General features: G+C 40.0%; 1 protein-coding gene across 2 annotated transcripts in view; it reads right to left on the bottom strand.

Annotated features, from left to right (window-relative positions):
• kdm4b (lysine (K)-specific demethylase 4B) overlaps window positions 1–20,472 on the bottom strand; it is a 55,956-nt gene that overhangs the window by 12,353 nt on the left and 23,131 nt on the right. Inside the window, exons 7-17 of one of the 2 annotated variants that reach the window (XM_039811382.1) lie at window positions 19,430–19,533; window positions 17,976–18,113; window positions 11,552–11,748; window positions 10,530–10,801; window positions 9,367–9,617; window positions 8,853–8,970; window positions 4,390–4,550; window positions 3,628–3,823; window positions 1,837–1,913; window positions 1,403–1,458; window positions 865–973 (exon numbers count right to left, since the gene is read on the bottom strand). In XM_039811382.1, coding sequence (XP_039667316.1) covers window positions 865–973; window positions 1,403–1,458; window positions 1,837–1,913; window positions 3,628–3,823; window positions 4,390–4,550; window positions 8,853–8,970; window positions 9,367–9,617; window positions 10,530–10,801; window positions 11,552–11,748; window positions 17,976–18,113; window positions 19,430–19,533 — 1,679 coding nt within the window. The remainder of the gene's footprint in view (window positions 1–864; window positions 974–1,402; window positions 1,459–1,836; window positions 1,914–3,627; window positions 3,824–4,389; window positions 4,551–8,852; window positions 8,971–9,366; window positions 9,618–10,529; window positions 10,802–11,551; window positions 11,749–17,975; window positions 18,114–19,429; window positions 19,534–20,472) is intronic. The other variant, XM_039811383.1, reaches the window with a different exon arrangement.

Genomic DNA, 20,472 nt, shown 5'->3' with positions numbered 1-20,472 from the left:
AGATGGAGAGAAAACACAGATTGCTGAACACGGTGCAATAGTAACTGGTTTCCGAGGGTGCGTGTTCACATTTGATCAGCCCAGTCATCCAAATCATTAGACTGCAGAGCTTCTTCTCATGGCCTTTTAAGAAGAAACGGAGAAAACCTGCTTTGACAGCACTCGGATGCAAATGTCGCCCAGCTTGTCTTTGATAGATTATTCAGAGAGAAGGGGAGGGAGAGAGGTGACATTATTTGTAGATTTGTGATAATGCACCAGCAAGCACTGCCGTTGCCTGTGAAGTGGGATGATGTGAATGGAGTAAGGCAGAGACTGGGAAGAAGGGATGGAAAGAGCGAGAAAGAAGGGAGGGGACGAGTTGTGTTCAAAGACACGGCAGCAAAGGGGAAATTGCCTCCTGCCCACGGGATCGATGCAGTTCATTTGGCGCAGTGAGAAATGACAGCTGATTATTCAGCCATTCCCTTCAGCACATATGTGTTACCCCATGTCCTCCACAGCTCACAAAAACACAATCTATCCATCCACCAGGGAAGGGGGAGGGTAACGGTCAGTGATAGATACAAAAGCAGTGAGCAGGAAAGACAGGAATTTGCTTAAATGTGGGAAAAGGCCGCAGGAGAGAGAAAATGAGACCAGGGAGGAAGAGAGATTTTGATAACGCTGAGACAAGACAAAAAAAATAAACGGCTGCAGTGAAGTTATTAACGGTCTTCAAAGAAAGAGGATGAAGACTGCCGCTGTAAATGTAATGTAAATGATCTTGCTTAGGTATAAATGTCGATCCTTGCCTGTCTGACATCAAACTTCACCATGAGAGAGAGATGAATAAACTTTTACTATGTCTCTTCCTGAACTTACCAGATTCTTGCGTGTATCGGGAACGGCACTGACGTCCACCGGCTCCCTCTCAATGGCGTTGACGAAGCGAGCTTCAGCTACAGCGATTGCACAGATGACATGGACCCACCTGGTTAGAGAGAGAGAGAGAGAGAGAGACAACATAAAAACTTCAGGACTTTAAAGTTCCAACAGATGTCACAGTATTAGACATACAAGGCTGATCACCACTAAATGTGAATATGTGTTTCACAATGTCAGTTCCAAAAGCAATCTGCATAACTAGATCGAATTTGTGTGGATATCTCATATTTTAAATTGTAACCTATGTATGAGTATTTTTAAGCCTAAAGAATACTCTGACTGTATCAGAAATCCTCAGGAAATGAAAAGTCAATTCAATTCAAATATTTCATATTTCTGTCATACTATGTTTTTGTTTTTTAAAATGTTTACTGAGGAATATACCCCAAAAAGGTTTTGTTACTTGTGATATTCTTAGCAGATTTTGCACACGTGAAAAAACAGCCACAATGAAACCCAAGCATATGCTACTAACCGGTTGTCTGTGGTAGTCTTCAAAGCTCCTCCCCGCAAGTTACAGAGACAACACTCCTAAAAAACAGCAAGCAAATGAGGATTAAATTCAGGCAGTGATTGTAACAGAAAACTCAGAGCTGTCATATATTAGCCAAGATAGCTTGGTCATATCTAGACAAGATCTTGGTCTGGTTTCGTAAAACCTGCTGGGGAACATAACTATATATATAATATAACTATTCTTTACAACAGCAGTTTTATTCGACGTAGAGAAATGGAAGATGCACAAAAGCATAAAGGCTTCCGTCAACCCTGAGAAACATCTTCACCTATTTCTTCAGACCCTTGTACAAATTCTAATACGTGTAGTCCTGGAGAAGATCAAGCTGTTTTTCTAGACTTGTGTTGGAACCCTAAGTGTTTTGTTTTGCATAAGGAAGTGCTGCTACTCACCACTGTCCAGGCTCCAGCTGCACACCTGGAGCACATCCAGGAATCGCTGACGGAGTCTGGCTTTACACCGTAACAACCTTTAAGACAGAGGAGAGTAATGGCTTCATATATCTTTTCTATAACATTTTGCATTTAATGTTTCCAAAGCACCTTCTAGATGAAGTGTATTAATGTTCAGTAAGGATGGGCTCCTGGGGAAATGAAGCAAAGCACTAGCCTTAACTCAATATCCCTTGAATGCTCACAATTTTTATAATTTCTATGCACTTGACACAAAACCTGCTCGTTAACCATTTTGTTAGCAACATCTATATAACTTGGGCAATCTTCTCATCACTATCTACAATTTCAGCTTCTAAAGCAAAAAAGCCTGCATGTTTATGTCACACATAGACACGTCTGAATAATTTTTTGTTGGAATGTCTGCTCCAAAACAATGAGGAACAAAGAAATGGATTGCAGGGCTGCTGGTTTTGACAGAAGTGTGTGTGTGTGGCCATGCTGTAAGGAGATTTACAAAAGCATGCACACACACACACACACACACACACACACACACACACACACACACACACACACACACACACACACACACACACACACACACACACACACACACACACACACACACACACACACACACACACACACACACACACACACACACACACACACACACACACATACATACATACATACACACACACATATTTATATAAAAACACTCTTCTTCTTTAGTCTAGATAACTGATGTTAACATTTGGCCAAGTGGAGCCAAGCACAGAGATCCCAGAGCTCATCCACTCAAAGACAAAGTTAACAATCTGTCCTTTCACAATTTGCTTTGACAGAAGCCATATTCCCTTAAAAGTCGACTTTCTTTGTAAAAAGTGAGGAAAGTGCTGCCTTCAGGCCTTTGTGCTGCTTGAGCAGCCTCTTGGCTAGTTTAACCCGAGTCAAGGAGAGATAAACTAGGAAGCCTCACTGAGTGTGGCAACAGGGGAATTGAGCAGACACATTGTTGCACTGCTGTAGTAGAGTCTCATCTTCTCTGTTTCCTATTTTTCCAACACTATTCTCAGGGGTCTGGAGATAAATAAAAAAGAAAAAAAAGAAAGTGGAGTAGAGAAATGCCCAGTAGAATCTGTCTGTAAAGCGTGTCAGTCTGTGTATGGGCTTGTAGCTGGTTGAGACAAAGAGTGTTATAAATCAGATGTTGCAGTTTGCCCACAGCTGAGAATCTCCCATTTGAACAGAATCAAACAGAACTTTTCTACAACAATAAACAGAAAGCAAAGAACATTTCCTAATTTTCTAAATTAAATTGTTACAGCAAAAGTCTTGCTTTTGCAATCATATTCCAAGATTGCAGCTGTAGCCATCCCTTAATAGTTCATGTTTTAAACTTATTTGATGACAAAATGCATCTTTAGACCAACTTCTAACACCCTTAAAACCTGAGGATGCTCTCGGTGACTGTACTCACACTTCCAGGAGCTGCTTCAACAAAGCTGTAATCAATTTCTCTATTTTCATTAACAGCACATATGTTGTGCTTCGATTCGTTTTTTTACTGCTCATCTAAAAACAAATATATATATATATATATATATATATATATATATATATATAAAAAAAAAAATAGATTTGCAGGGAAATCCTTTTTAACTGGTACAGCTGTCCCTATGTGTTATTACTCCACTGCAAACCGGTCTGACACTATGTTTGGTCCCTATGCTACTTAAATACAGCCAACATCCGTTCTTGCTGTATTGAGGGTTTCATACTTACTGGCATGAACCTGCATGTGGCAAGATGAACAGCAGAGCAGAGGACTGGTTCCATCCTCTCCAATGTGATAGTTGGTGGGCGGAGGCTCAGTGTTGCCTGCACCAACGCTGAAGCACATCTCTGGGACCAGGGGACGAGTCAGACGGGGAAGGGAAGCACGTTGGGTGTCATTCGCAACAAAAGCGTCTTTATGTGGCTAGAGAGGCCAGAGGAAAGAGGATAATACAGTTAGTGTATTGTATCCATGATGATTACTGGTCAGCCTGGTTTTGAAGGCAGCATTACAGTAAAGGGATGTAATTTTCTGAACTTAACTTAAAATGATTTACCTTTACACACGTTGTCATTAAATCAACATTTCTGATGATTATTTATCAAAAGTCTCATTTTGTGAATAATATTTTTGTTAAAGCACCAATTGTCAATCCTACAATATCGTCGCAATATCGACATCAAGGTATTTGGTCAAGAATATTGTGATATTTGATTTTCTCCATATTGCCCAGCCCTAGTTAAAAATATTTATTTTTGCTTTTATGGCCTGCAACTGTTGTAAGTTGTAGTTCTGAAAGTTAACTATACATTTACAGTGTTCCTACTACTACAGTTACACCTTAACTGCTGCTACTCAAATTACTGACTGACTAACATTACTAATACTGCCACTAACTACCGATTTTGGAACTGCTACTACTACCATTGCTACTACTATTACTCCTTCACTGACACATAATGTGCTTCCACTGCAGCGTGTGGCTGTACCTTTGGGTAGGGACAGAAGAGTGAACAGATAGCGCAGTGTGGTTGCAGTGCTGCCACTGCAGCATTGAAGGCCTTTTCTGCTAGGAAGTTGGGCGAGTGATTCTGCCACAGGTGCTCCTGTTTCTTCATGTCACTGTGCAGCGGCATGGGAGAGGACAGTTCTGTGGGTAAAAAAACAAACAAAAAAAAACTAAATATGTGCTATTCCAAAAGAAGACATCCACAATCTGAAGTAAGTGAAAAATTCATTTTATTCATACTTATTTATTCATTTATTGGTAATGATTTCATTTTTCTTTGAAATGCATGTGTCAAATTAGGCAGAGTTGGTGCAATATAAAGATCTTTATTTCTATGTCTGTTGTGCAATTTCCTTATTGTAAAGTACTTTGTGCTGCATTTCTTGTATGAAATGTGCTATTCAAATAATATTTATAAAATGTAATCTCATTATTACTACTGCTTTTTACATAAAAATGTAGTTGGCCCGAGCTTTGATGGGAACTTATTAGGTCAAAAATTCTTTCTACCAATAAGGATGACAAAGGTGTCATTTGTCCCGCCCTAACAGATGCAACACTAACCATGCGTTCATGGATTTCAGAAAAACATTTTTCCCAGTGAAAACGTCACCATTAACGTCACTTCCTGTGGGAATCAGAGGTAGGAAACTCAGGCTAGATTTTGCTAACGGAGTTTCCCAGTTGGTGACGCTTTGTTGACAACTGACGTTTGATGTTGGGGTCTTTGGTTCACTGAAAATATTTCAATGACAATAAGATGTTTATTGTGGACAAACACCTCTGCCAAGAAACATACACAGACATAACATGTTTAAAATTATTCATAAATAGGCCTATGTATAAAAAAGCAACACCTTATCCGTGTCCTTTCCCATTCGTCGTCCTGCAGATAACACAAACAAACACCTGTCCATGTGCTGTTTGTATGCTCGCATAAGAAAACAGCAGCAAATCTTTTGTTATTGTGGCCTCCATGTTTTCACACACCTGATGCTTTAGGCTACGCCCAACAGTTGGTTGGTCATGCAACAAGTTGTTTTGCCAAACGGCAATATAACAGAAGAAGAAGAACACGCATCCCGACCATGTGAACGCTGGCAGTTGGACAAACTACGTAATCACGGGGGCGGTCCCTGTTATTCCCAGGTGGCATGAACGCGCCATAACAGTGTACTCAGGAGGATGTCAATCTCTCAGTCTAACCACACCCACACAGTCCTGGAAAAGGTCCAATCAGCCACATTAACTATTAACACCTGTGTGTGTGTGTGTGTGTGTGTGTGTGTGTTGTGTGTGTGTGTGTGTGTGTGTGTGTGTGTGTGTGTGTGTGTGTGTGTGTGTGTGTGTGTGTGTTCAGGGTCTTTAAATTAATGTATTTACTTGAGACACTTCAAGTTAATTTGAGGTAGCCCTTTTTATTTCATTTATCATTTTTTATTTATTTTTATTACGTTTAGTTGTTTCTATGCCTTGGGTCGAGCAAAGCTCTATTTTTGAAGTGAATTTGTTAATGTGCTTTGTTCGTTTGTTTATCTGTATACTCAAGAGAAAAAAGAAGAAAAAAAACACTCACTTCTAGTTCACCTGTTACTCTTGTTATTTCCTACTTCCCAGACTGTCAGGAGTTGAGTTTTCATTTAAACTAAATTACAACTGGTGTGATAACTGCATGCCAAAATAATCAGATGTCACAAGACCAAATTGCCTCCTAAGTTGCTATATTGCAAAGGCTATTTTTAAACCGTCCGACGCAGTCAGTCCACATAAAACACACCGGGGCTACATTCACTTCTTGCCAACTTGACACTTTTTCACGGCAGACATGTTGACATGTTATAGTAGGAAAAGCTCAAGTGTATTCAAAACCATTAATTATGGCTGCATTCCACTTAGGAGAGGCCCTGGTATTGTGCATGCTGACTCACTGAAATAGCTTACTGGGACACTTGATGGAATTGAGCCATTGTTAAGGTTATCAATTTCAGCTGTGCTTTTCCTACTATGACAAGTCCAAATGACTGCTGTGAAAAAGGTCCATGAGGGCAGAACAACATCACCGATCTGTTTTAACCAAAAAGCGCAGCTAAAAACACCGGATCTGCAGCATGTTAACGTGTTGATCACTAACAAGCCTGTTTGTAACCGGTAGGCTATTGACAATGGCATCTTCACCTGTTCAACTGACTTCACCAGATAGTCTGCGACTGTCCTGCTTTTATTACAGACATGTGAACTCACCACAGACAGTTGCCGTTTGCATGGACTCACGGCGGTGCGGTGCTGAGAGTGAATAGAGGAAACACTGGAATGGATATTTGGCGTTATTTCAAACGAACGGCAAACACTGATGTATGAAACTGCCAATTTGATTAATTTACCAATTAAACCACTTTAACCCCTGTATACAGAGTAGTATAATTGAAGCATTTTTGGAAATGCATGAAAATCATGAAAAACATGTTCATCCATCCATCCATGGATGGATGGATGCATGAAAATGTTTTTAAGAAGGGAGGCCTTGTAAAGAGACAGAAACAGCAGATTCCGTTCCAGACAAAAACAACACCACTCCTGATATAATTGGCTGATGAACGCGAATACCACAGGCATCAACAACTCGCTGTTGTGGGTCTGGAATCAATTTTGCAGGAAAGGCCCCTGAAGCTACTGATCCAGACCGTTTGTCAAACCTGGACGGAAGGCAGGAAGAACTCTTCACAAGCTTGCCATTTAACTCTCTCTTTTCTCCTTCCACCAGCCTCGTCTTTCTCCTTGTTCCCCATCCACCCTTCTGAAGGACATGCCCTGAGTCGGGTCCCCTGCTGCCGACTTAAAGTGACTTTGAAAGCAGGTAATTGGAAGTCATGATCCCCGGATCAATAAGTGTCAGTCAGAAAATGAAAAGAAACAGACAGAAGGGAGGGGAGGGAAAAGAGGTCTTGTGGCCTGATTTCATTATCCCCACAGAGAGCTTTAGTCCCGTTTGTTTTTCTTTCTCCAGATCGATAATCAAACACACATGTCTTCTTCATTTAAAGTACTGTGATGGAGAGGACAGTGAGTGGAATAAATAATGAGGGGGTAGCGGGAAATAAAAAGGATGTTGTTAGATGAATAATGGTCAGTGTCAGGGTTCAACTGACACGGTCTGTTTTTGGTAAATTTGTGTGAATAATCATCTTTAAATGTTACCATTTTCATTAGGGCTGCACGATTAACCTAATCGCAATCGCAATGTCACTCTGTGCGATTTGAGTAAACGTATAGGTGTGCTGTGTGCGTGACACCCCACGTCTCCACGTTGTAACACCCTTCACTTTACAGACATTAAAAACAGATGAATCCACCGTGTCTCAAGAAGCTTGGGATTCTCGGTTTACTCACTTTACGTCGTCTTTGCCATCTCTTTTCCAGTTTTTACCCTCACACAGTAGTAAAGTAAAGTGGTAAAGTATCAGTGCTATCGTTCTTCTGTATATTGTACGAGATTAATAGTGTAAGGCAATCTTCACAGCATAGGAGAGAAGCAACGGAGGTTTGTGTTTTTAATATATTTCTCTGAGCAGTATGAACAATGTCAATGAAACCGAAATTAGCTCTTAGTATCTCCATCGTTTACACGCAGCTGTTCTAGCTGTAGCTAGTCTGTGTTACAACTCCAATTCGTGAGTTGTCTGCCAGGAAAATCATGACACATATGATTATGTTTATGTTACAAGGTAGACAATCCTTTTACATCATTGACGTGAGGAAAAGTATCCTAGACGTCGTTCTAGCGTTATCCACAACCATGCTATAGTTAGCCAAGCAACTATAAAACTTTGAATTTACACAAATTTTAATGTACGCAGAATTACCTTTTGAGAAGAAAGCAGGCAACTTCGGCATCCCTTTTTAAAATCCTTGCTCTTTATGAGCTCTTTCCATCTTGGAAAAGCCACTCCAATATTAACTTTGGTCTTGTCGCGTTGTCGTTTTAATTCTCTTTTTAACTTCCTTGTCGACTCCATTATCTTCTTCCCCTCCCTGGAATTCGTCACGGTGCCACTGAGTTTAAAAGCGTGAAAGGCGGAGGTATGTCCCTCTTTGGCGAATGTATTTTTAAAATGGAGGCACAACATGGCGGCGGTCATTCGAGTGAGTCGCTCGTATGTATTCTGAATGATTCTGAATGGCAGATGATTCTACGCGTACGAGAATACTTATTAGCTGGTGGAAGTAATTACACATGAATGAGCACATATTTGTGAAAGAACTAAGGGTTTTTTGCTAAGAATCAACTCAAACAATTACACAATAGAGCTTTAAAGAAGGGTGAGTCCCCTTTAACAGAAAACTTTCCATACAAATGGTACGGAGTTTAAAATAAGAATATATTCACACAAAAAAAATACACTTAAGGTTAAATAAATGTGCAATAACAGACACAAAGCCACACACCTTTGTCGCTGGTTGGGTCTTGCTTGAGGATAGACAGAGGGGAGCGCATGGGTGGCTTGCTGAGGGGGTGACGGCGACTCTTTTTTACTTCTGTTGGCATCTTCACCTTGGAGTATGCCTGACAAAGCACAATATTTTACAATAGTTTTATATTGTCTTTTTAAAATACTTTTATAAATGTGTTATTAGTACAGCTGTGAGAGTTTTACAATTTTTTTCTACATGTACAGTAATTTGTTGCACAGTATCACATCAATGAAACACACCTACGTATATTCAGATTCTTAATAAGATTTTTGCTGTGCAAAATGAACCTGCTTTGCCTGCAACTGTGCCAGAAAACCAATTAAAATGTAGAAGTTCAACTCTATTTTTAGACCAGCCCGGTACATATTTGTGCAGTAAAATACCAACTGTGGCTTGAGAATAATAAAAGTGTGCTGCCCTTTTGGACGCAATAACTTGTTACAACTCAAAGCACAAATCCAATCGACCTAAAGCTGAACAATCTAACCTGGGTGGCACTCACATCCAGCTTGTTGTCTGCTGGGATATCACTCTGTCTCGGAGCAAGAAGGTTCCCCAGCTCTGAATGACTGGCCATGGTGTTCTTTGAAGTCTTGATGTTGGATGTAGCAAACTGCTCAAATGCTTCCTCGAACCCAGTGATGGCGTTGTGGATATTTGAAATTTTCTTTGGCTTTTTATGCTTCTTTTTCTCTGGGTCCTCGATCAGGTTCTCTGATTTGGCCTTGGGTTCTTGTGCTGGCAAAGAGAAATGACAAATGAAAAAAAAATTCACAAGAGTATTGATGGCCGTCGTGGCAAACAGAAAAGCTGTCGCGTCTAGTTAGGGTGAATAGCAATGAAATACTCAAACCCAATATCTGTCTTTGTCTCTTATTCTAAAGGATATGTTATTCCTTGCAAATAAGAGACTCCATGTACGCCCGGGGAAGACGCACATGAGACGTTACGTGGCACTTTATACTTGAATGTCATTCTTTATTACAGCATGCTTATCAACAAGATCAGAAGACAGGATACAGCACTTCCAATCACCCTGTAACACTTTCCTCTATGAGAGCAAGGCCACTCTTTGCTCCTCCTCCTTTCCATGCCTGCAGTCTTCACCTGGCAACAGTTGTCATGCAGTTGATATGCAAATTGGATATTTTTACACAGACATACGCGGAGGTGTCTAATTCTCACAGAGACGTGGCAAGAAGCCTAATACTTACTTCTCCAGGCTTTTATCTTACAGTTTCACTACAGTCACTCTTAGGTTATACTTCATTATGTTTTGGCAGCCACAAGCATATGAGCATTTTAACACAACAATTCTCCTAACAGAGTGATGGCTCATCAAACACTTCAAGAAGGGTGAAAAGGTTATAGACGGCATGAGGTACTGGGATTAATACTGGGGTGGGGACTGAGATGGGAGATGATGAATTTTGAATTTAGAGGGTTCCTTTTTTAATGTTTTTTTAATCGAGTTATGGATATTTCATGCTGCAGAAAGTTCAAGAGAATCTGCAGAAACACCTAATTCAAAATAAAGCAGCTATGTTGGTTTTGATCATGTCCACATTAACCTAGTGTCATGCTCTGTAATACAACCTTGTGTGTTTACACAAACAAACTGCAATATCTTACAGCTCATTTCATTCTCACCCTCTACAGCTGGAGTCTCCGCTTCTTTAGCAGTGCGCTCGGCAGCCTCGCGCTCCTCACGCTCGGCAGCCTCGCGCTCCTCACGCTCCATGGCCTCCAGGGTCATAATGGCCTCTTTGGCCAGACGCTCCTCTCTCTCCTGCCTCCGCTGGGCCTCCTTCTCCTCCACCTGACGCTGGTACTCGGCAGCATTCAGCTCAATGCCTTCCTGTGCCAGCACCTTCACCTCCTCCAGCTTTAGACGACGCACCTGCTTCATCTTCTGCATGGCCCTGGGGTGGGGCACAAAGGCCGGTAAATTATTCTATTTATTTATTTATACATTTTTATATATATATATATATATATATATATATATATATATATATATAGTTAAGTTCCTGCACTCAACCCATTCTACCTCTTTTCTTATGCTAAACACATTATTTTGTTTGTATACATTGGTTTCTGGATTTATTGCATATTAAAGCTTTAGTGCGTAACTTTTTGATATTAATAAATGTCTGTTACATGTTCATGCCATTGCCAAATGAGTTGCTACAAAGCTAATTAAGACTATCAGCTCCACACAACTCTCTCTGTATTTCTCAGTATGGCTATGTTCAGAAGATTGTGTCGTCTGGTGACTTTCCCATGCAGAAACTCGAGTGAAGATAATTACCTCTTTTGAAGAGTCAATCATGTTTTTTTTAATCCTATGTGTCCTCCTTGGCTACTAGCGCGTGCGCGATAACGTAAGGCTTATATCATATTTTGTTGTCATTACTTAGAATTCCTCATGGGGGCGACAGAAACTACGCACTATAGCTTTAATGTTTAATATATTTGTTCATGTATGCACCATTCACCAAGGCAAATTCCACATAAGTGTAACTTATTGTGGCAATAAACCATTTTATGATTTTATAATCTTTCAAAAGGCATTAAAATTACTAATGTGCAGATTTGTATATTAATATTCATGTGCAAAATGTGCATCAAAACCTCAGATTTAAGACAATTTATGCAGTTTGTCCTCTCACTTTCGCAGGACATTTGCTCTGTAGTTTACACGATGCTCCCTCCAGCGCTCTAGTTCGGGGCTGTTGAGCACTGTGGGCTTAAGGTGGTCCAACACTGTGATGTCTTTGCCCTGCTTCCACAGCTCGTAGCGATCCGGCTGCAGGCAGCGCACAAACACGTCCATAGAGATCTTCACCATGTCTTTACGGCAGGTACACTAGAGAATAATGAGCAGAGAAGGAAGAGGTGACGTTATGTTAAGAGTAGAGAGTGGTTGCAGGTAGGACATAAAGCAACCTATGTTCCACCATAAACAAACAAACCTACTCCTCCACAGCGGAAGAAATCTGGCGTTTGTCTGCATGTGGAGCAGGTACTACAGATGAAACTTTTAGTTACACTTTTTTTTACTGAAAACTCTGCAGTGAGAGACCAAAAGATGAGATAACCATCTGTGGCAAACTGATGAAGAAATCCCCCCCCCCCCCAAAAAAGAAAGGTGTTGCAGCATAAATTAAACTTTACAAAAAGATGGATCTTAAACTGAAATTCTATGTATTTACAAAAAAATATTTGTAATGTTTTATAATTAATACGTCATTAGATTCATATGTATGACATGAGTGTGTTATGGTCTCTGCCAAGACAGTGTCTTTATTCTCCCAACTGAAGAGGCTTTTCTCTTGCAATGAAATAACATTATTACCGGTAATCGGCTCGAATTCTGCATTTGAAATATCATGTATGCAAATCGCATTAATTATGATACACCCGACATACGTTGATTTCACCCTAATTACAATATGGGGGAAGATACAATAGAAAGTGTATAAGATCGACAACCGCATTTACTAATGAAATTGATTTTTGAATGACATTGTACATATCATTGCAGTTGTGAACAAGTAAATAAAGTCAGGAATGTTAGCTAATCTAAGCTGAGGAAAGCACATGTAACCATAAAGACAGTTAGTACACACCAAAAGTGGTGACTGTTGTAGTCTTTAGGTGTTTTTGCAACAATTTACTACTTCATTTTTTTTTGTCACTTTTAAAGATAAAGGCTGATAAGGTTAACATACAGTATGTTCAAAGAAAGTAACTTGGCAGAAAAGGTTTGGATGAAACACCACTTTAATCTCCATCTCTGTGAGGCCATAAGTGTACAAAGAAGTGGCCAATAATTGGTGCCCCATGGGTTAGAAAATGTGCATCAAATATGGTAGTGAGTAAAATATGGCAGGTAATAAGACGTTGGTCAATTTGACAATGTGCAGATAGTTTAGGAGGTAAATGACAGCGATAGCTGCACCCTATAACCACTCACACCTCAAGATGCCTCCACAAACCTTCATCACGACATTACGGGATGGATACAATGGATCGTTCTGCTGACTACAGAAGGGAGGAGCTGTAAAATTAAACCTTATTCTGCATATAATGGCAGGTACAGCACAGAGACGTTTGGGAATGAAGGAAACAAATGGAGGGAAATGAAACAAACAAAGATGGGTGAGGAGAGAGAGCGAGAGATGAAAATATTTTCTTTTGTGCCTTGTTTGCTGGGTAACATTCTGGCCCTATTATTTCCTGAGCTGTACTGAGAGCCTTATGTTCAATTACTGGGAACACAGCAGCTCACCCTTCCCAGCAAAACAATATCCAGCCAACATCTTATCGAGACACCACTTGACAGACGGAAACATTAATATATGGTGTTGGGTGGGGGGTGTTGGAGCGGAAAGTGGGAGGGCAAGTGTGCATGGGTACAGCTGATTGTTACCATCATGAAACCTTTAGTGAAAACAGCAACATGCCAGGAAACTACAAATGCAAAAGAACAAAAGATAAACATTGCTCTTACACAGATTGTTCCTAGCAAAATGTGCGATTATTTATTTGTAAAAGGATATAAAGGCTCATTTTATTTTTATGAAACTATTAAGAGGTTATGGAGATTGTTGCCATTCTCTAGGGCCAGGACGAGTTACACTTTATTATCATATGAAAACTTAATTAGAGGAGGGAAACAGATTTGGATATGCACACGATCTGGAAAAACAAAAACTCGCCCTGAGGCAGGCAATCAATGAGCCCTGAAGTATCCTTGGGCTCCTAATGAAGCTAAATTGTTGGAGCCACATAAAACCTAGAGCCTGGGGACTCTCTATGGATCAGCAGACACAGTGATTGTGCCATGTACTAATAATAAAACAGGGTTTTAGTAGGACCTGACCCACAGTGGCTGGGAAAATTTGATTATCTCAAATTCTTTATGCTTGCAAGGATCACATTATCACTGATGAGGACAGAAATAACCAGAAAGATGATCCTAAGAATTAAGAACAATTGGAGACGTAATTACAAATAGTTAAGATGGAAAATACAGAAGTGTAACATACTGCAAAGCAGAGCTGTATATCATTTTATACAGCTGCTCGTGCTGTTTAAACCTACTGAGAAATAGGACAAAAACATATCTGAAGCCTCAGTTGCTTGTGTCTGCTCCACAAATGTTTAAGGTTTTCCATATGCTGTGACAAAAAGGTGCTGACGAAGTTTCAATAATGACCCACTCATTTCTTGTCTTTTTTTTTTTTAAATAAACAGTGAGTGATGTAGAAATGTTATTAGTAAGTGGTGTATGGCTTTTATAACTGTACTGACTGTGTGCATAACAGTATATACAGCACTGTATTACTGCATCGGTCGGGTTTATGTTGCACCAAGTCTTCGGTTGTAAATGTTAGCAATATTTCTACTGTGATGAAACAGTGCCCACAAATCCCACTGTGTGGCAAGCAGTCTCTGTCCTTTATTACAATATGGCTACCCTCTAATGGCAGTGAGTGGTGGCAAGGTATTGCATAGCTTGCCTTGAAACTGAAGTTACAAATAATCATCTTTTCATGGTCTGCTGGAAGAATATTGAACATTTGAGCATTTTTCTGTGGACACAACTTGTCCTTGGCTCTATGCAGGGTTTGCTACAAGAGCAATCATACTCTTATCCGTTTAATAATTCAGTGAGCCTCCCACACAACTAAAAAAATGCATTTTGTTTATGGTTATCATTGGCATGGGTTGCACATAAATAAAGTCTAATAAAAATTCAGTATCTCCAATCACAGCATGTCTGGGTTCCCCAAAAAAGAAAAGTCTGCAAGCAAATATAAAAAAGACAGAGTGAGTCCTATGCAATTCACTTTCACAATGAAAAAGTGATGCGATTTAGTCTGGGAACAGGGAGGATGATTTCTGCTCCTCTCCCAGTCAGTAAAAATCACAGCAGAAGCCTGAGGGAACAGCCGCAAAGTGTGACTGAGCGCCAGACGAACAGAGAAAGGCTTTCATTGAGAATACTACAGACCTGGAACACAGAATCTGCTAACATTCAGCAACATAATGGTGTGGCGGACATAACTATTTTCAGAAATAATCTGTAAGGTCTGTTTTGCCATCTTCATTTGGCTCATTGCTGAGCTGTTTTCTTACAAACTTGGCAAAAAATTGCATGAAGCATACAACTCAGTGTGGCTTAGTGCAGTGGCTTTCTTCTTGATTTCTGCTTTTTTTTCCTAAGCACTGGGTGACACTTCATGACTATATACTGTTATGTAAATATACTCTAGTTATGCCAAAAGTGTAGCTAACTAGCCACGATATGTACACATAGGATTGAAGGGACACTAGCAGCTAACGAAACCCCTAATGTTCACAAAAATGCATTAAATTGAAATCAGACAGTTGGTAGCTTTATAAGACCTTGGGATAGCTGTAATATAAGTGGCGTGACGACATTCTAACTGTAAATATACTCTAGTTATGCCGGCAACTGGTAGTAAGTAACCGAGAAACAGTGACTTTCACTGGGTATGGAGATTGCCGCTTTCTGCGTCTTACCAAATTTGCAATTAGCCATCAATTTTCGTAAAATGGCCCATATTTGAGCTTTATGTAGTTGATTTCTCGCATAAAAAAAGTCTCAGAAGTGAATTTAATAACAAAATAGTAGACAATGTATAACTTTGTAGTGTCTGAAATATGAGACCTGCTTTCTCGTCTAAAATGTGTTTCTATGTGGTTCGCTCAAACCAATCAGCGCGCAGCTCATCTAAATATTCATGAGCATACCATATTTGGAAGAAAAGCTCTTGTTACAAATAGGGCCATATTCACAGGGTAGTTAAGGCCCATAAAAAGCATTCGGGCAATTTTCAGCCCAACCAATGTTACATACCCTATTAGGAGACCTTAAGGAACAGGCTAATGGCTAATACCTAATGCATATTCAGGAAGGTTGAGGAGAAGGTTAATTAAGACTGCAATGTCTGAAATAATAGAAGTAGATGCACACACAGCACACAAAGAGTGCTGACAGTAGGCCCGCTTTGACCATATGTGTGTTTGCTTGGTAAGTCAGACAGATGGGTCAGCAGTTGGGGAGCTTGAATTTAAGAAAACTGAGACATGAAGCACGCCCAAGCTCACTCTCTCCTTTTCACTGCTGTGTTCTGTCAGCCCCCAAACGGTGACAAATTCGATCCTGAGCCCCATCGCTCACTGTCCTGTTTGGTGCTGACAGAATAAGGCTTGGTAGGGAGAGGGCAGGAGAGAGAGGGAAGACAGCCAAACGAGTTAACAGATGACTGCTTGAGCTTAAGACAGAGAGGAAAGGTGGGGGGAGTTAGAAAGACCAAGAGACAATGAGAGACTTCAATGTTGCCAAGCAAGTTGCTGGCGTAGGTGAGCTATATAAAACTACTGTATATATAAAACAAATTACTCAAAAATATATTGGTGGAAATAACTGCCCAATTTCTCACTGAAGATGCAGTTTAATGTTTTTAAGACTCTACATATGAGTACTTTACTTGAAGCTAACCTATGTAACTTTTGCTATTCAGCGGTCAGACACGTTACAATTACAGCATACTGTAATGGTAAATGCTAAAATGTGGAGTAACAGATGCAAACGCTTGCATAAGCTACTGCTTGCAAAACTCCTGAGATCATTGAACTAACCAAGGAGCTTTTCCTTTGTAAGAAGAAGGTGTTATTTCTTCTTTCAAAAGTTACATGGTCTCACTTTAAGGGCTGAGTTGTACTCAAAGTTGTATTTAAAAACTTGACTTTATGTGACTTTAAATGACAATTTGTGTCTGGGTTCTCCAGGCATTTGAAATTCAATTAAAAAAATATATAATTAGTTACCTTCAAAAAAGAAGGTAACTAACCTAAGTTAATATACTGACAATTTTACAGACCAATACACTATCTAGATGTGTCTGTGATAATTGTTCTAATTGCACTCTATAGAACTAAAACCGTGGGCAAAAAAAACTATTTAACTTCCGTTGGGACTGAACTGAAGCAGCAATGGTTAACAGACAATCTCTGTAACCACTATGCTACTGTACCGCCCCAAGAGAATGAAAATGTCTGTATAAAAAGACGAAGAGAAAAAGGTGGACTGGCAGAAAGTGCCTGTCTCATTGGCCAAGCTGTTCTCTTTCATATTCCTCTGACTGTGCGTGGTGCTGCGCTGTTGATTTGTCAACTCGGATTAGCAGTGCAGAGTGAGTGGACCACTCTTCTTAATCACACTGAGACAAGTTTAGTGGGGGTGCTCCCTTGAGCACTGTGCTGGGTAAAGGGAAGACTGTTGGAGCTTGGACCACTTGTTCTTAAATTACAAGTGGACACATGGGTAAAGTAGGAAGGCCAAAAATGAGAAAAGGGAGAAGGGAGAAGGGAGAAGGGAGGGAGCTGTAGCTCTGCATAAATCTGACATGCAGCCAAGAAGAGAGAAAGCAGGGAAAGGGGCACACCACATACATGTGAACACTCACACCCAAGAAAAGACTACATTGTAGTTGGGCTCCTGTCCACAACCAACCCATGCCCTGTCAATTTCATGCTCAGCAGCCCACAGGCAAAGAGGCAGCTTGCGTCAATGGAAGGATGCGAGGGTACAGTTAGTGTCGGTAACAGATGGTGTGCAGCAGCAGAGAACAAGACATTGCTTTTATATTTCGATATGATCTATTACTTTATTCCTTCAGAGAACCAAACAGCCAAAGCAGGAAGGCTGCAAAATGACACATTGGATCAAAGCTCTTGAAGTGCAATGTCTACATTTGCCCGCAGGGTGCTTGTGTGGTGATGATGATGATGATGATGATGATGATGATGATGATGATGATGATGATGATGATGATATTGGTGGAGATTTAGGTGGAGATTTAGGTGGAAGTTTACATAAGTTTTCACTCCCAAGATTTTTAGACCCAAAAATTTAGAATTTCACATAATTACTGAGGCTTTCTGTTAATTGTCCCAATATTACTACGTGGAATTTAGCACTGTTATCACCTTTACAGTAACACTGACTTCATCTCATTGTTACAGGACTGAATATCCAGTATGCCTGACTTATCTTACCTGGGTAGCCATTTTGCCGTAGTCCACCCAGCGCAGGGTGGCAAAGTTTGTGGACTCTGCACAGTTGAAGCCATGGTTGAAGCCAGCATGGTAGCCATAAGGAAAGGTGACCATAAACTCCCCTTCATTCTGAGTTATCTGATCAAAGAGAGAGAGAAAAAAAGAAAAGATTTACAAAACATTTCATTTTGTAGAGGCAAAGATTATATGGAAACATTTTACACATAATTCCCATTGAGGTTTTAGGCGTTCAACTCCTCAGAAACAACTTTTCTGACTTGCGAGCAAAATTTATTCAGCCAACATGATTGATGCTCCAAGGGTTGAGTGTCTTCCCATGAGCACAGTGTTATTCTGAGAATGTTTAAAAATGTGAGGACAAGTTCAGAACATTCTTCTTTTTTTTTTTCATGTGTAGCCCCACAACTTAAGCCCTATATGTCTGGCTGTGGATCGCAACGTCTTTGTGAAGCCTGGATCCAGGCAATCAAGAGACATCAAGCCAGACAAGGTGACAGGCATGAGGGGAGAAACAGGGGTAGAGGCTGAGAGCGGGAGAGAAACTTCCTCATCTAAAGGCAGTGGTTCAGATATCAAACATCCCTTTTTGCTATTGCAAGAATGCAAGAAGACGGTTTTATTTTTTCACATGAATCGAGAGAGGTACTGTAGATTTGTAACGAGTAACATGTTCGCTGTGATAATGACGTCCTGAGGGGAGAATGAAGATATAAATGGGGTGGGGGGGGGAACCCCCTGCTGACAGTTAACCTTGTATGGCTGCTCTGTGCCAGTTTTATTTTCCTTCAATCTTTCATTAATCTTTTGCACTGTGAAGCTGTATATTGCCTAATGAATAGAACGAAAACAGAAAGAATGCCAATCAATTCCCTATGACAGACAACCAAACTATCATACTGTATCATTAGTGCAGCCTGTAGGAATTGTGATGTTTGCGTCAAAGCCTTGCGTTGTCATTAGTCATTCAAAATAAGCCCACGTCTTCTTACGCAAGAACCACAAATGTTATCAGAGACCAGGCAGTAAGGAATACATAACTTAAACTCCTCTTTCAAACATTATATATTCCAAGCTCCTTTATTATTATTTTTTAGATAATAATAAAGGACCTCTGCGTCGAGGTATAAACCTCTAAGTATATGTGCGCCTGTTCTACCCACTGAGCCAACCAGGCCATGGTCCTTTATTATTTTAATATGAATGTCTTCGCCACATCGCTATGCAACTGAGGATATGTGTGAAAAGATGTTAATGTAAAAGGTGGCTCTACCTTTATCATGACTGTCATTCAATACTGGCTGAAGTAAAGAAATAGAAGCCTCGAACGTTAACAGAGACATTATCCCCTATACTTAGATCAAAATTAATCTTATTTTCTCATGGTGACCAATAAAATGCCCTTTGTCATGCAACATGGACCAGTCGGCACTCACCCTGTCAAAAGGAATGCCATATTTCTTCAGGATGGATGGAGATATCAGCGTCATCTTGTGGCGAAGGAAGGCGTCACAGCCTTGGGAACTGCCGGGGAAGAAGCCTGCAGGGGGTGACAGCGAACAGATATTTCACTCACAATCCAGATAGACCCAAATTATTTGATAAAACCAAGTTAACATTATATAAAAACCAAAGACTGTACAATACCAAACATTGTGCAGCCATATGTGCAGTATACCTGTCTTTCTTTCCATCATATTCTGTGAAATTCCTATACATGTCAACATTAAAAATATGTAAATCTGCGTAAAGATACAGAACCCAGAGGACTGTGTGTCACTGTAAGGCAGAAATGTTTACATGTGTTTTATTACATTTAAAACCTTAGTTTACATGATGTATGATCAGTAATCAGAATTGTACGCTACCTTTATTTTACAGTAGATGTGGTTATTTTCATATATGTATTGGAACATTTTTAAATGTATTTTAATTTGTATCGTTCATCATTTTTCTAATGTAAAATATTAGAAAACTGTTTAGTGATAGGATGCTACTTTAAGAGAGTTTATTAAATATGTAAAGAACGCCAGATAAGCACTGCTAATTAAACAGATTTCTGCAGCAGAAATGTAGCTGTGTTTACTATATTATTCTTAATCCCACAACCTGAAAAAGGAAATCCGGTTTCCCCATGACATGGGCGTGAATTAATTTATTACCCAAAGTGTGGAATAATCATATTACCGCGCATGCGTGGCAATGCATTGTTTGTGTGCCTCCCGGTGGGATTTCAGGGGATCTCTGCTGGATTGCATCATGGCACAAAGAAAGACTACAGCACAAAACTGGGACTGGGTGCTGTCATTTCTTTAAAAATCTTTATCCCATATAGCATGACCAAAGACAAAACATTTGCCTGAAGAAGATCTACTTTGCAATGGCAGACAATTGGGTGTATAGATATTGTGCTAGTAATTTTAAGAAGCAGCAGCCCTAACAAGATTGGAAGACAGAGGTTACCCATTGCCTTAACCAT

This window comes from Perca fluviatilis, chromosome 9 (genome assembly GCF_010015445.1).
Source record: "Perca fluviatilis chromosome 9, GENO_Pfluv_1.0, whole genome shotgun sequence".
Lineage (NCBI taxonomy): Eukaryota > Metazoa > Chordata > Actinopteri > Perciformes > Percidae > Perca > Perca fluviatilis.
The sequence above is the reverse complement of the archived record's forward strand: the minus strand, read 5'-3'. Positions and strand labels throughout refer to the sequence as shown.